Here is a 16,745-nt window from a genome sequence, read left to right on the forward strand (position 1 = left end):
TTCTAATATTTTGTTAATGTCCGAATATGTGTCAGTATCTTTTGTGAAAATCCTATCGTATTTTGAGTTATTGCTAATAAATTTTGGGACTAATTTTGATTTCCTACATTTTAAGAGAAATTTTATGCTAGACTTAAGTTTTATTGATTTTTTTGTTGTTGATTGGTACTTGTTAATCTCCGTCTTATATTTGCTATAGTTGGACTTAATTTCTGCATAAGCCATGGTGTTGGAATATGCTTTCGGCGTGCCTTCCGTTCAAGTTAATTGTTGATTTTTTGCGACCTTTTATTGTTAGATGTATGTTTTGCCGGCTCGAAGTCAAATTTTCTTTTGTGAATAAAACAAAATAATAATATTTTGTGTTGTTAATAAAAGACCACAAAACATCTAACAAAGAAGACGCAGCTGATCGTGCAATACTTGACACAGTGGAGCAAACAAGGAAATTTCTTAGACAGAATGACGACATATTAATTTTAACTTCTGACAAAGGGAATAAGACAGTTGCAATGGATAAAACTGAGTACGACAATAAAATGGATAATATACTTAACGATTTAAATACATATAGAACTTTAAGGAAGGACCCGACCACTAGACTACAGACCAGAAACAACGAATTGGTGGAAAAATTATACAAACAAGAACTTATTTCACGGACCGAACGAAATAAGCTTATAATAAACACATCAATTCCATCAAGAATATATGGATTACCTAAAATTCATAAAGAAGGTACGCCTTTGAGACCAATCTGCTCATCAATTGGTTCTCCATCATACGGACTATGTAAATACATAGTCAACATATTAAAAAATATAACAGCAGACTCAACATACAACGTAAAGAACGCCTCAGAATTTAAGACAAGGATCAATGAAACATTTATTTGCGATGATGAACGATTGATATCATTTGACGTAGTCTCCCTTTTTCCAAGTATTCCTATAGAATTGGCACTTGACAATATTAGGGAAAAGTGGATAAAAATAAAAGCGCACACTAACATTCCAAAATCAACATTCATGGAAATAGTACGTTTTTGTATACAAGAGAACAGATATTTTAAATACAAGGACAAGATATACACACAACTAAAAGGAATGCCTATGGGCTCACCAGCATCACCAATAATAGCCGATATAATTATGGAAGAACTCTTAGACAAAATGATGAGAACACTGCAGCGACCACCTAGAGTTATGACGAAATATGTAGATGACCTCTTTGCCATAATTAAAGAAGACGAGATCCAAAACGCACTTGACAACCTAAATTCATTTGACAGAAACATAAAGTTTACAATAGAGTTAGAAAATGACAACAAATTGACATATCTAGACGCATCAACACACAGACGAGTAAACGAGCTAAAATTAAAATGGTACAAAAAGCCAACATCATCAGGACGAATCATCAACTTCAACTCCAAACATCCGAAGTCGATGATAATGAATACAGCAAGAGGTTGCATACAACGGATGCTCAACATATCGGACCCAATTTTTCACGAAGAAACGAAGAAAGAAATACGACGAATTTTAAAGGATAATGACTTTCCAAACTACACCATAAGGATTTTACTAAAATCCAACAATAAGAAAACCAATAAAGAGGTTTCGACAAAACGCTTTATGTCTGTCACATATGTCCCACAACTGTCGGAAAGATTGGCAAACTCCGATTGCTATGACACAGAACAAATACAGATAGCACATAAACCCAACAACACGCTACGGAGTATTTTCAACAGGACAAAAAGCAAGATTGATACAATGGACAAAAGTAACGTAGTATATAAAATACCGTGCAACGGGACAAACGAAGAAAGCTGTGATAAAATGTATATAGGGACAACCAAATCGAGGCTAAAAACTAGACTATCACAACATAGATCTGACTATAAACTTCGGCAACACTTCAATATACAAAAAACAGCACTTATGGCCCACTGTGCTGCCAGTAGACATTCCCCAAAAAATTTTGACGAAGTAAACATAATAGACCAAGAACAACATTACAACAAACGCTATACTTTGGAGATGCTGCACATAATAAATACACCGACAAATATAAGACTTAATTATACTTACTACTTAGTGTGTAGCTCCACGTCACAGTGTGCGGACGTGTAAAAATAAGTAGGTGATTCTTGTTGTTAAATTATGTTATGTTAAAGTTAATCACAATTAAATGTTTTTATAGTTGCCCTGAAGACGATCACCGATGAGTGGTCGAAATATATCGGAAAAGAACAACACAAAATATTATTATTTTGTTTTATTCACAAAAGAAAATTTGACCTCGAGCCGTCAAAACATACATCTAACAATAAAAGGTCGCAAAAAATCAACAATTAACTTGAACGGAAGGCACGCCGAAAGCATATTCCAACACCATGGCTTATGCAGAAATTAAGTCCAACTATAGCAAATATAAGACGGAGATTAACAAGTACCAATCAACAACAAAAAAATCAGTAAAACTTAAGTCTAGCATAAAATTTCTCTTAAAATGTAGGAAATCAAAATTAGTCCCAAAATTTATTAGCAATAACTCAAAATACGATAGGATTTTCACAAAAGATACTGACACATATTCGGACATTAACAAAATATTAGAAAGACATACTCATAATTTTAACACGAAGATATTAAGCTTATTAATAAAACATAAACATAACATACTAGCCAGACAAAACAAAGAGAAGGAAAAAGCAACAAAAAAGTTACAAGAACAGCTGGACGAAAATGATTTTAAAACATTCATGAAGAGTGAGAGCACGATAGCCGAAAAATTATCAACAACTTTGAAGAGACATCACGAATCCAAACATGAGAGACTCCGAAAACAACGGAACAGCGTTCTCTTGAACAAGAACAACAACAACACAAACGATTGGTTTGTAAATAAGACGAATATAGAATTTCCGACCGACGTAAAAGCGTTACTGGCGAAAGGCCCTAAGTTCGCAATCCCAGTGGAGAAGAGAAAATTCCCTCTCTTTAAATATATAGCAGACGGAGAGGAGCTAGTACAGACTCTAAAAGACAAAGAGAAACAAGAGGAAGCACGCACAAAATTCTCTTTATTAATAAAAGACCACAAAACATCTAACAAAGAAGACGCAGCTGATCGTGCAATACTTGACACAGTGGAGCAAACAAGGAAATTTCTTAGACAGAATGACGACATATTAATTTTAACTTCTGATAAAGGGAATAAGACAGTTGCAATGGATAAGACTGAGTATGACAATAAAATGGATAATATACTTAACGATTTAAATACATATAGAACTTTAAGGAAGGACCCGACCACTAGACTACAGACCAGAAACAACGAATTGGTGGAAAAATTATACAAACAAGAACTTATTTCACGGACCGAACGAAATAAGCGTATAATAAACACATCAATTCCACCAAGAATATATGGATTACCTAAAATTCATAAAGAAGGTACGCCTTTGAGACCAATCTGCTCATCAATTGTTTCTCCATCATACGGACTATGTAAATACATAGTCAACATATTAAAAAATATAACAGCAGACTCAACATACAACGTAAAGAACGCCTCAGAATTTAAGACAAGGATCAATGACACATTTATTTGCGATGATGAACGATTGATATCATTTGACGTAGTCTCCCTTTTTCCAAGTATTCCGATAGAATTGGCACTTGACAATATTAGGGAAAAGTGGATAAAAATAAAAGCGCACACTAACATTCCAAAATCAACATTCATGGAAATAGTACGTTTTTGTATACAAGAGAACAGATATTTTAAATACAAGGACAAGATATACACACAACTAAAAGGAATGCCTATGGGCTCACTAGCATCACCAATAATAGCTGATATAATTATGGAAGAACTCTTAGACAAAATGATGAGAACACTGCAGCGACCACCTAGAATTATGACGAAATATGTAGATGACCTCTTTGCCATAATTAAAGAAGACGAGATCCAAAACGCACTTGACAACCTAAATTCATTTGACAGAAACATAAAGTTTACAATAGAGTTAGAAAATGACAACAAATTGACATATCTAGACGCATCAATACACAGACGAGGAAACGAGCTAAAATTAAAATGGTACAAAAAGCCAACATCATCAGGACGAATCATCAACTTCAACTCCAAACATCCGAAGTCGATGATAATGAATACAGCAAGAGGTTGTATACAACGGATGCTCAACATATCGGAGCCAATTTTTCACGAAGAAACGAAGAAAGAAATACGACGAATTTTAAAGGATAATGACTTTCCAAACTACACCATAAGGACTTTACTAAAATCCAACAATAAGAAAAACAATAAAGAGGTTTCGACAAAACGCTTTATGTCTGTCACATATGTCCCACAACTGTCGGAAAGATTGGCAAACTCCGATTGCTATGACACAGAACAAATACAGATAGCACATAAACCCAACAACACGCTACGGAGTATTTTCAACAGGACAAAAAGCAAGATTGATACAATGGACAAAAGTAACGTAGTATATAAAATACCGTGCAACGGGACAAACGAAGAAAGCTGTGATAAAATGTATATAGGGACAACCAAATCGAGGCTAAAAACTAGACTATCACAACATAGATATGACTATAAACTTCGGCAACACTTCAATATACAAAAAACAGCACTTATGGCCCACTGTGCTGCCAGTGGACATTCCCCAAAAAATTTTGACGAAGTAAACATAATAGACCAAGAACAACATTACAACAAACGTTATACTTTGGAGATGCTGCACATAATAAATACACCGACAAATATAAGACTTAATTATAAGGTAGATACAGACAACTGCGCGCATTTATACAGGCATTTATTAGGGACAAGTCAGTGTGTAGCTCCACGTCACAGTGTGCGGACGTGTAAAAATAAGTAGGTGTTTCTTGTTGTTAAATTATGTTATGTTAAAGTTAATCACAATTAAATGTTTTTATAGTTGCCCTGAAGACGATCACCGATGAGTGGTCGAAATATATCGGAAAAGAACAACACAAAATATTATTATTTTGTTTTATTCACAAAAGAAAATTTGACCTCGAGCCGGCAAAACATACATCTAACAATAAAAGGTCGCAAAAAATCAACAATTAACTTGAACGGAAGGCACGCCGAAAGCATATTCCAACACCATGGCTTATGCAGAAATTAAGTCCAACTATAGCAAATATAAGACGGAGATTAAAAGTACCAATCAACAACAAAAAAATCAGTTAAACTTAAGTCTAGCATAAAATTTCTCTTAAAATGTAGGAAATTAAAATTAGTCCCAAAATTTATTAGCAATAACTCAAAATACGATAGGATTTTCACAAAAGATACTGACACATATTCGGACATTAACAAAATATTAGAAAGACATACTCATAATTTTAACACGAAGATATTAAGCTTATTAATAAAACATAAACATAACATACTAGCCAGACAAAACAAAGAGAAGGAAAAAGCAACAAAAAAGTTACAAGAACAGCTGGACGAAAATGATTTTAAAACATTCATGAAGAGTGAGAGCACGATAGCCGAAAAATTATCAACAACTTTGAAGAGACATCACGAATCCAAACGAATATAGAATTTCCGACCGACGTAAAAGCGTTACTGGCGAAAGGCCCTAAGTTCGCAATCCCAGTGGAGAAGAGAAAATTCCCTCTCTTTAAATATATAGCAGACGGAGAGGAGCTAGTACAGACTCTAAAAGACAAAGAGAAACAAGAGGAAGCACGCAAAAAATTCTCTTTATTAATAAAAGACCACAAAACATCTAACAAAGAAGACGCAGCTGATCGTGCAATACTTGACACAGTGGAGCAAACAAGGAAATTTCTTAGACAGAATGACGACATATTAATTTTAACTTCTGATAAAGGGAATAAGACAGTTGCAATGGATAAGACTGAGTATGACAATAAAATGGATAATATACTTAACGATTTAAATACATATAGAACTTTAAGGAAGGACCCGACCACTAGTCTACAGACCAGAAACAACGAATTGGTGGAAAAATTATACAAACAAGAACTTATTTCACGGACCGAACGAAATAAGCTCATAATAAACACATCAATTCCACCAAGAATATATGGATTACCTAAAATTCATAAAGAAGGTACGCCTTTGAGACCAATCTGCTCATCAATTGGTTCTCCATCATACGGACTATGTCATACGGACATAGTCAACATATTCAAAAATATAACAGCAGACTCAACATACAACGTAAAGAACGCCTCAGAATTTAAGACAAGCATCAATGACACATTTATTTGCGATGATGAACGATTGATATCATTTGACGTAGTCTCCCTTTTTCCAAGTATTCCGATAGAATTGGCACTTGACAATATTAGGGAAAAGTGGATAAAAATAAAAGCGCACACTAACATTCCAAAATCAACATTCATGGAAATAGTACGTTTTTGTATACAAGAGAACAGATATTTTAAATACAAGGACAAGATATACACACAACTAAAAGGAATGCCTATGGGCTCACCAGCATCACCAATAATAGCCGATATAATTATGGAAGAACTCTTAGACAAAATGATGAGAACACTGCAGCGACCACCTAGAGTTATGACGAAAAATGTAGATGACCTCTTTGCCATAATTAAAGAAGACGAGATCCAAAACGCACTTGACAACCTAAATTCATTTGACAGAAACATAAAGTTTACAATAGAGTTAGAAAATGACAACAAATTGATATATCTAGACGCATCAATACACAGACGAGGAAACGAGCTAAAATTAAAATGGTACAAAAAGCCAACATCATCAGGACGAATCATCAACTTTAATTCCAAACATCCGAAGTCGATGATAATGAATGCAGCAAGAGGTTGAATACAACGGATGCTCAACATATCGGACCCAATTTTTCACGAAGAAACGAAGAAAGAAATACGACGAATTTTAAAGGATAATGACTTTCCAAACTACACCATAAGGACTTTACTAAATTCCAACAATAAGAAAACCAATAAAGAGGTTTCGACAAAACGCTTTATGTCTGTAACATATGTCCCACAACTGTCGGAAACATTGGCAAACTCCGATTGCTATGACACAGAACAAATACAGATAGCACATAAACCCAACAACACGCTACGGAGTATTTTCAACAGGACAAAAAGCAAGATTGATACAATGGACAAAAGTAACGTAGTATATAAAATACCGTGCAACGGGACAAACGAAGAAAGCTGTGACAAAATGTATATAGGGACAACCAAATCGAGGCTAAAAACTAGACTATCACAACATAGATCTGACTATAAACTTCGGCAACACTTCAATATACAAAAAACAGCACTTATGGCCCACTGTGCTGCCAGTGGACATTCCCCAAAAAAATTTTGACGAAGTAAACATAATAGACCAAGAAGAACATTACAACAAACGTTATACTTTGGAGATGCTGCACATAATAAATACACCGACAAATATAAGACTTAATTATAAGGTAGATACAGACAACTGCGCGCATTTATACAGGCATTTATTAGGGACAAGTCAGTGTGTAGCTCCACATCACAGTGTGCGGACGTGTAAAAATAAGTAGGTGTTTCTTGTTGTTAAATTATGTTATGTTAAAGTTAATCACAATTAAATGTTTTTATAGTTGCCCTGAAGACGATCACCGATGAGTGGTCGAAATATATCGGAAAAGAACAACACAAAATATTATTATTTTGTTTTATTCATAAAAGAAAATTTGACCTCGAGCCGGCAAAACATACATCTAACAATAAAAGGTCGCAAAATATCAACAATTAACTTGAACGGAAGGCACGCCGAAAGCATATTCCAACACCATGGCTTATGCAGAAATTAAGTCCAAGTATAGCAAATATAAGACGGAGATTAACAAGTACCAATCAACAACAAAAAAATCAGTTAAACTTAAGTCTAGCATAAAATTTCTCTTAAAATGTAGGAAATCATACTCATAATTTTAACACGAAGATATTAAGCTTATTAATAAAACATAAACATAACATACTAGCCAGACAAAACAAAGAGAAGGAAAAAGCAACAAAAAAGTTACAAGAACAGCTGGACGAAAATGATTTTAAAACATTCATGAAGAGTGAGAGCACGATAGCCGAAAAATTATCAACAACTTTGAAGAGACATCATGAATCCAAACATGAGAGACTACGAAAACAACGGAACAGCGTTCTCTTGAACAAGAACAACAACAACACAAACGATTGGTTTGTAAATAAGACGAATATAGAATTTCCGACCGACGTTACTGGCGAAAGGCCCTAAGTTCGCAATCCCAGTGGAGAAGAGAAAATTCCCTCTCTTTAAATATATAGCAGACGGAGAGGAGCTAGTACAGACTCTAAAAGACAAAGAGAAACAAGAGGAAGCACGCACAAAATTCTCTTTATTAATAAAAGACCACAAAACATCTAACAACGAAGACGCAAGGAAATTTCTTAGACAGAATGACGACATATTAATTTTAACTTCTGATAAAGGGAATAAGACAGTTGCAATGGATAAGACTGAGTATGACAATAAAATGGATAATATACTTAACGATTTAAATACATATAGAACTTTAAGGAAGGACCCGACCACTAGACTACAGACCAGAAACAACGAATTGGTGGAAAAATTATACAAACAAGAACATATTTCACGGACCGAACGAAATAAGCTTATAATAAACACATCAATTCCACCAATAATATATGGATTACCTAAAATTCATAAAGAAGGTACGCCTTTGAGACCAATCTGCTCATCAATTGTTTCTCCATCATACGGACTATGTAAATACATAGTCAACATATTAAAAAATATAACAGCAGACTCAACATACAACGTAAAGAACGCCTCAGAATTTAAGACAAGGATCAATGAAACATTTATTTGCGATGATGAACGAGTTATGACGAAATATGTAGATGACCTCTTTGCCATAATTAAAGAAGACGAGATCCAAAACGCACTTGACAACCTAAATTCATTTGACAGAAACATAAACAACAAATTCACATATCTAGACGCATCAATACACAGACGAGTAAACGAGCTAAAATTAAAATGGTACAAAAAGCCAACATCATCAGGACGAATCATCAACTTCAACTCCAAACATCCGAAGTCGATGATAATGAATACAGCAAGAGGTTGAATACAACGGATGCTCAACATATCGGACCCAATTTTTCACGAAGAAACGAAGAAAGAAATACGACGAATTTTAAAGGATAATGACTTTCCAAACTACACCATAAGGACTTTACTAAAATCCAACAATAAGAAAACCAATAAAGAGGTTTCGACAAAACACTTTATGTCTGTCACATATGTCCCACAATATGGTCGAAATATATCGGAAAAGAACAACACAAAATATTATTTTGTTTTATTCACAAAAAGAAAATTTGACCTCGAGCCGGCAAAACATACATCTAACAATAAAAGGTCGCAAAAAATCAACATTTCCATTTAATGTTTCGGGGCGCGAAAAAGCATTTAAAACTTCAGATTTTTTTAATTTTTGTAGGTAATAAAAACGCTACAAGGTCCTCAAGAGTTTACAAAAGCGAAACGCAGCATAAAACAAAGTTCAAATGACCGAAATAGTACATTGCTTATTATTTTTTTTTTTTTTTTTTTTTGCTTTTTAACATTCTTAAAATTTAATTTATACGAGTATTATTCATATGAATATAAGTATACGCTTCTGCGCTTACGATACATTTTTCGGCTCCTTAAGTTTAAGGAATGTAACAAATTTAGATCGTGTTCTGTCGTTTGTCGAGTATCTTATGTGTATGAATTCAAAATAGTATTAATTGGGCTGATCCCCAATATTTCCCACCACCGAATTTGTGTACGTCAAACCGGTGATGTAATGCTGCAAAATCTCTATATCCCGACAGTAGGACGAAATGCGCTGCTGCTGACCAGCCAAGGCCACTTTCATTTTCAAAATCTCCTTACGCTGTTGCATCACAAATTCGCGCAACTTTACCACGCAATTATGTTTAGACATCTCATCTTTGGGCACCTTCATTCCGCAACCCTTGGGGCACCTTACATCCCTTTTGGTATTATGGTAACAGCTAGCCAAATGCGATCGAAAATCCTCCAGCTGCACTACCTTTTGGCATCCGTTCTCAAAATAGCAGCACTTTATCTTCAAGCTCCCGAGCATGTTGCGCATCAGGCGAGAGGCTGGCACCAACTGACTATTGAACAATTGTGTACGATCCACCGGGCAGTTGTTCTTCACACTAATGCATTTCGCAATGCACTCACGGCAATAGGCGTGCTCGCAAATGGACGACTGAACCGGATTCTCCAGGATATTGGTACATATCGGACATAAAAGTTCTTCGTCGGTGCGACCGATAATAAGAGCTATGTCGAAGCCCATGATTGATTTTTGTTTCTTCTCAGGATTAGGTTTTCAATGATGCTCTGGCTAAAACAAAAAAAAAAAAAACGAATGAAAATTTCAAATTTTAATTTGTTAAAAATAATGTTCTTAAACTTGGGCAAATTACCATAGACTTTTATATAGATATTGTCCGAATAACTTGATTCTAAAAATTTTCATTCGAAATGAATGTGTCGCGTTCAGTCGGTAAGTAAGGTTTTTTTAGCACTGACATTAAATATCTCAGCCTACTAAATTTTAAATTCAATTCGAAAACATGAATTAATTCATCACGCCGACTTTGGTATACCCTATTGACCGTTTATATTCTTGTCACTTCACTTCATCATCTCATCTTACGCCTTTGTTGTCAAATGTGTTTGAATTGAAACAGGACTTAAATTTATCCAATACAAGAGACTTAATAAATGTTAAACTGAAAAATAGTCAGAATCGGCAATATAGTAGCTGAAAGGAGGAAATATTGTAAGATCTTTCTGAAAAAGGTTAATTAAATTGCTTGTTTTGCTGAGAATGTACCACACATTTACGAGTCGTTTATTTGGTGTGTTCTTATTTTGCTGCCTTTACTTAACAACGAAATAAGCCCTTAAATTTGTCGACCTCATTGGTTGCCGCCATCGTCCTTTTAGCCTTCGGATGATTATCATCAAATTAGTGGGACGCATCGTCGCTGACAACGACAACACCAGTATCAGCAGCAACGGCAACAGCAACTTGGGAACTGTGGCACGTACGCTTTTTACAATGAAAGGACAACAAAAGCAAATTTTAATAAACAATTAATAAACGAAAAAAAAAAAAAATCCTTAACGAGTCTTACGTACATAAAGTGTTTCTGGTTGGAGTTGAGCCAGCGTTGTTAGTTAGTTGCGAGTCGTTGGAATCCTCCTGCCAGCCGGAAGTGTCGATTTTCATTAAATAGCGTTAGTTAAATTGGAAAAATGTTGTTGTTGCCCTACTTATCAAATGAGACCGCTTCAGTGGGTCGAGAATCAAGTCAAATGAAAATTGCTGATAACTTTTTAATTCGCTTCATCATTTAAAAATGTAGCAAAATATATTAATAGGTATGTATATACGTGTTATTAAAGAAGCTGATTGATTTATTTACAGTAACACATTACGGGAATTAGCTGGTGGAAGGACTGCTCAATCTGCGCTCAAGTTGCCATTGAATATGCAAATCATCGAGGCTCCCATGAGCAACATTTCCAGAGGATCAAGTATGGGAAAAGTATTGCAAAAATGTAACCCCATTGGTTGGTATGAATGCACGATGGCACATAACAAATCGCTGGAGACACTTGATGGATCATTACGGGACTTACTTAGAATCGCTTAACCATTCAGGAATGCGTTGATAATGTTGGCAAGAGATTTCAGACAAACGTTGCCTGTAATTTCTCGATCGACACCAGCGGACGAAATAAATACTTGCCTGAAATATTCAACATTGTGGCGACACGTACGTACATTGCAGGTGAAGACAAATAGGCGTGGTATTCTCAAAACACTTACTGGACATTGTGAACGGCAAGCTGCCAGCCGATGAGACGTCAAGAAAAATGTCAACGCCGGAAAATTTTGGTAAGTTTTGTCGATGGAGAATAATATCTCGAGGTTGGAACTGATCCCCGACTATGACAATAGCCACTTTGTCTGTAGCTGGAGCATTATATCTCCTGACATGTTCTTCAGTGGGTGTTTTGTCTGCCTGGATGAAAATTTAGTGAGAAACCGAGGGGATCAAATCAAGTGCTATTTTGAACAAACACACCAACTTGTTTCGATTTTGAAGAAGCTCCTGTAGCTGCGAAATGATGGATCTCCTTACGGAGGTATATATTTTATATCATGCATTGCCTTCGTCTCTATCATCACCGATACAGTACATTTAAAGAAATTTATGTTCACTATCTAGGAAGGGGAGCAGGGCGCCAGCTTTGTGACCGATTTTCAGTGACTTTGAAAGTTGGCACGAATTGGGCAGCCACAATTTCCGCCTCAAATGACGTTATTTAGAAGCAGGATTTATATATCGTAATGTTTGATAGGAAATGCTTTGATTCAGTAGTGGATCCAGAAAAAAGAGTTCGCATTTGCTCTGGTGGTGCTTCAAGTTAAGTTAATTTGATTTTGCCGCCAGCACAACACATTCCTTTCGTTTCATTATGGATCTTCAGAACCTGACAGTAAGTGCATACGTGACTCATCTGGCCAATCAAAACATAGCGGCTGGAGCTTTAATCAGCACCTGGGTCATGTCGAAATACAATATGATGGTATTACTTATGTGAATATGGTCTTATCTGTACGCGGGATTCAATTACATTTCCGACAACGACCCAAATTCGCTTTTATAGGAGGCATTGTTTCGTTAATGCCTGGTTGACAGGTAACTGACCTCTGGTCTTGGTCAGGACGGTGTGCTTTCGTTTCAGGTATCAGCCTTGAGTATTAGTTGGCTCCGATGCGGAATCTTCACATTTCCATTAAATGTTTCGGGGCGCGATGGCATCACAAAAGCATTTAAAACTTCCGATTTTTTTAATTTTTGTAGGCAATAAAAACGCTACAAGGTCCAGAAGAGTTTACAAAAGCATAAAACAAAGTTCAAATGACCGGAATAGTACATTGCTTATTATTTTTTTTTTTTTTTTTTTTTTGCTTTTTAACATTCTTAAAATTTAATTTATACGAGTATTATTCATATGAATATAAGTATGCTTCTGCGCTTACGATACATTTTTCGGCTCTTTAAGTTTAAGGAATGTAACAAATTTAGATCGTGTTCTGTCGTTTGTCGAGTATCTTATATGTATGAATTCAAAATAGTATTAATTGGGTATATAAGATCCATAGATGCGGCTAATGATAAGAACATTGCTTTAAATTTCAACTTGAGTGAACCACGGACAATGTAAACTTTAGAAAAATATACAGCAACGGACCAAGACAGACGCTACTTAGGCCATCGACTCCACGACTCCATCATCAAAGATGATGGCCATACCGATTCCAGGACGAAGGTTCTCGGGCATGTGTCTGTTGTCGCAGCCCAGCATAACTACACAGGACTTAGCAGTCATAGTAATGGGCAAGATCCGTAAGACATACAGGACGAGGCTTTGATGATTCTCTCGACGGTTTTCGAGGTTCGCCAAACCTTCTGGCCAACGATCCTCGTGACACCGTTCAGGGATCTTGGTGATAAAATGCCAGGGACAATTACTTGCGCCGAGTCCATCCCTGATCCTCATGTGTAAAAATATATCTGGCGTGGATACGATACTTCCCCAGTTGGTAATACGGGCCAGTCTCAAGCCGTTGCGCCACTGCTTTAGTGAGTAGCGATCGAGCTGATCCCCAATATTTCCCACCACCGAATTTGTGTACGTCAAACCGGTGATATAATGCTGCAACATCTCTAGTTCCCGACAGTAGTACGACATGCGCTGCTGCTGACCATCCAAGGCCTCTTTCATTTTCAATACTAATTCGCGCAACTTTACCACGCAATTATGTTCAGGCATTTCATCTTTGGGCACCGTCATTCCGCAGCCCTTGGGGCACCGAACATCCATTTTGGGATTATGGTCACAGCTAGCCAAATGCGATCGAAAATCCTCCACCTCACGGCATCCGTTCTCAAAATAGCAGCATGAGCTTGCGCATCAGGCAAGAGGCTGGCACCAACTGACTATTGAACAATTGTGTAAGATCCACCGGGCAGTTGGCACTAATGCATTTCGCAATGCACACACGGCAATAGGCGTGCTCGCAAATGAACGACTTAACTGGATTCTCCAGGATATCGGTACATTTCATACATAAAAGTTCTTCGTCGGTGCGACCGATAATAAGAGCTATGTCGAAGTCCATGTTTGATTTTTGTGTCTTCTCAGGATTAGGGTTTCAATGATGCTCTGGCTAAAACAAAAAAAAAAAAAAAACGAAAGAAAATTTCAAATATTAATTTGTTAAAAATAATGTTCTTAATCTTGGGCAAATTACCATAGACTTTTATATAGATATTGTCCGAATAACTTGATTCTAAAAATTTTCGTTCGAAATGAATGTGTCGCTTTCAGTCGGTAAGTATTGTTTTTTTTAGCACTGACATTAAATCTCTCAGCCTACTAAATTTTAGATTCAATTCGAAAACATGAATTAATTCAACACGCCGACTATGGTATACCCCATTGACCATTTATATTCTTGTCACTTCACTTCATCATCTTAGCTTACGCCTTTGTTGTCAAATGTGTTTGAATTGAAACAGGACTTAAATTTATCCAATACAAGAGACTTAATAAATGTTGAACTGAAAAATAGTCAGAATCGGCAATTTAGTGGCTGAAAGGAGAAAATATTGTAAGATCTTTCTGAAAAAGGTTAATTAAATTGCTTGTTTTGCTGAGAATGTACCACACATTTACGAGTCGTTTATTTGGTGTGTTCTTATTTTGCTGCCTTTACTTAACAACGAAATAAGCCCTTAAATTTGTCGACCTCATTTGTTGCCGCCATCGTTGTTGGACACGATGCGGAATTTTCACATTTCCATTAAATGTTTCGGGGCGCGATGGCATCACAAAAGCATTTAAAACTTCAGATTTTTTTAATTTTTATAGGCAATAAAAACGCTACAAGGTCCTCAAGAGTTTACAAAAGCGAAACGCAGCATAAAACAAAGTTCAAATGACCGGAATAGTACATTGCTTATTATTTTTTTTTTTTTTTTTTGCTTTTTAACATTCTTAAAATTTAATTTATACGAGTATTATTCATATGAATATAAGTATATGCTTCTGCGCTTACGATACATTTTTCGGCTCCTTAAGTTTAAGGAATGTAACAAATTTAGATCGTGTTCTGTCGTTTGTCGAGTATCTTATGTGTATGAATTCAAAATAGTATTAATTGGGCTGATCCCCAATATTTCCCACCACCGAATTTGTGTACGTCAAACCGGTGATGTAATGCTGCAAAATCTCTATATCCCGACAGTAGGACGAAATGCGCTGCTGCTGACCAGCCAAGGCCACTTTCATTTTCAAAATCTCCTTACGCTGTTGCATCACAAATTCGCGCAACTTTACCACGCAATTATGTTTAGACATCTCATCTTTGGGCACCTTCATTCCGCAACCCTTGGGGCACCTTACATCCCTTTTGGTATTATGGTAACAGCTAGCCAAATGCGATCGAAAATCCTCCAGCTGCACCACCTATTGGCATCCGTTCTCAAAATAGCAGCACTTTATCTTCAAGCTCCCGAGCATGTTGCGCATCAGGCGAGAGGCTGGCACCAACTGACTATTGAAAAATTGTGTACGATCCACCGGGCAGTTGTTCTTCACACTAATGCATTTCGCAATGCACTCACGGCAATAGGCGTGCTCGCAAATGGACGACTGAACCGGATTCTCCAGGATATTGGTACATATCGGACATAAAAGTTCTTCGTCGGTGCGACCGATAACAAGAGCTATGTCGAAGCCCATGATTGATTTTTGTTTCTTCTCAGGATTAGGTTTTCAATGATGCTCTGGCTAAAAAAAAAAAAAAAAACGAATGAAAATTTCAAATTTTAATTTGTTAAAAATAATTTTCTTAAACTTGGGCAAATTACCATAGACTTTTATAAAGATATTGTCGGAATAACTTGATTCTAAAAATTTTCATTCGAAATGAATGTGTCGCGTTCAGTCGGTAAGGTTTTTTTAGCACTGACATTAAATCTCTCAGCCTACTAAATTTTAAATTCAATTCGAAAACATGAATTAATTCATCACGCCGACTTTGGTATACCCTATTGACCATTTACATTCTTGTCACTTCACTTCATCATCTCATCTTACGCCTTTGTTGTCAAATGTGTTTGATTGAATTGAAACAGGACTTAAACTTATCCAATACAAGAGACTTAATAAATGTTAAACTGAAAAATAGTCAGAATCGGCAATTTAGTAACTAAAAGGAGCAAATATTGTAAGATCTTGTTGAAAAAGGTTAATAAAATTGCTTGTTTTCCTGAGAATGTACGACACAATTACGAGTCGTTTATTTGGTGTGTTCTTATTTTGCTGCCTTTACTTAACAACGAAATAAGCCCTTAAATTTGTCGACCTCATTGGTTGCCGCCATCGTCCTTCTTTTAGCCTTCGGATGATTATCATCAAATGAGTGGGACGCATCGTCGCTGACAACGACAACACCAGTATCAGCAGCAACGGCAACAGCAACTTGGGAACTGTGGCACGTA

The 16,745-nt window shown here is 36.1% G+C and overlaps 1 protein-coding gene and 2 pseudogenes across 1 annotated transcript; all 3 read right to left on the bottom strand.

Annotated features, from left to right (window-relative positions):
• Window positions 1–9,683: 9,683 nt before the first annotated feature.
• Window positions 9,684–10,730, bottom strand: LOC137578644 (E3 ubiquitin-protein ligase NRDP1 pseudogene; annotated as a pseudogene).
• A 2,713-nt stretch (window positions 10,731–13,443) lies between these two features.
• LOC137578647 (E3 ubiquitin-protein ligase NRDP1-like) lies at window positions 13,444–14,061 on the bottom strand. The gene has a single exon (XM_068292225.1). The coding sequence runs from the start codon at window positions 14,059–14,061 to the stop codon at window positions 13,444–13,446; it is 618 nt and encodes a 205-aa protein (XP_068148326.1).
• Window positions 14,062–15,396: 1,335 nt separating this feature from the next.
• LOC137578648 (E3 ubiquitin-protein ligase NRDP1 pseudogene) lies at window positions 15,397–15,984 on the bottom strand (annotated as a pseudogene).
• Window positions 15,985–16,745: the final 761 nt, after the last annotated feature.

This window comes from Drosophila tropicalis, unplaced genomic scaffold (assembly GCF_018151085.1).
Source record: "Drosophila tropicalis isolate 14030-0801.00 unplaced genomic scaffold, ASM1815108v1 contig_624, whole genome shotgun sequence".
NCBI lineage: Eukaryota > Metazoa > Arthropoda > Insecta > Diptera > Drosophilidae > Drosophila > Drosophila tropicalis.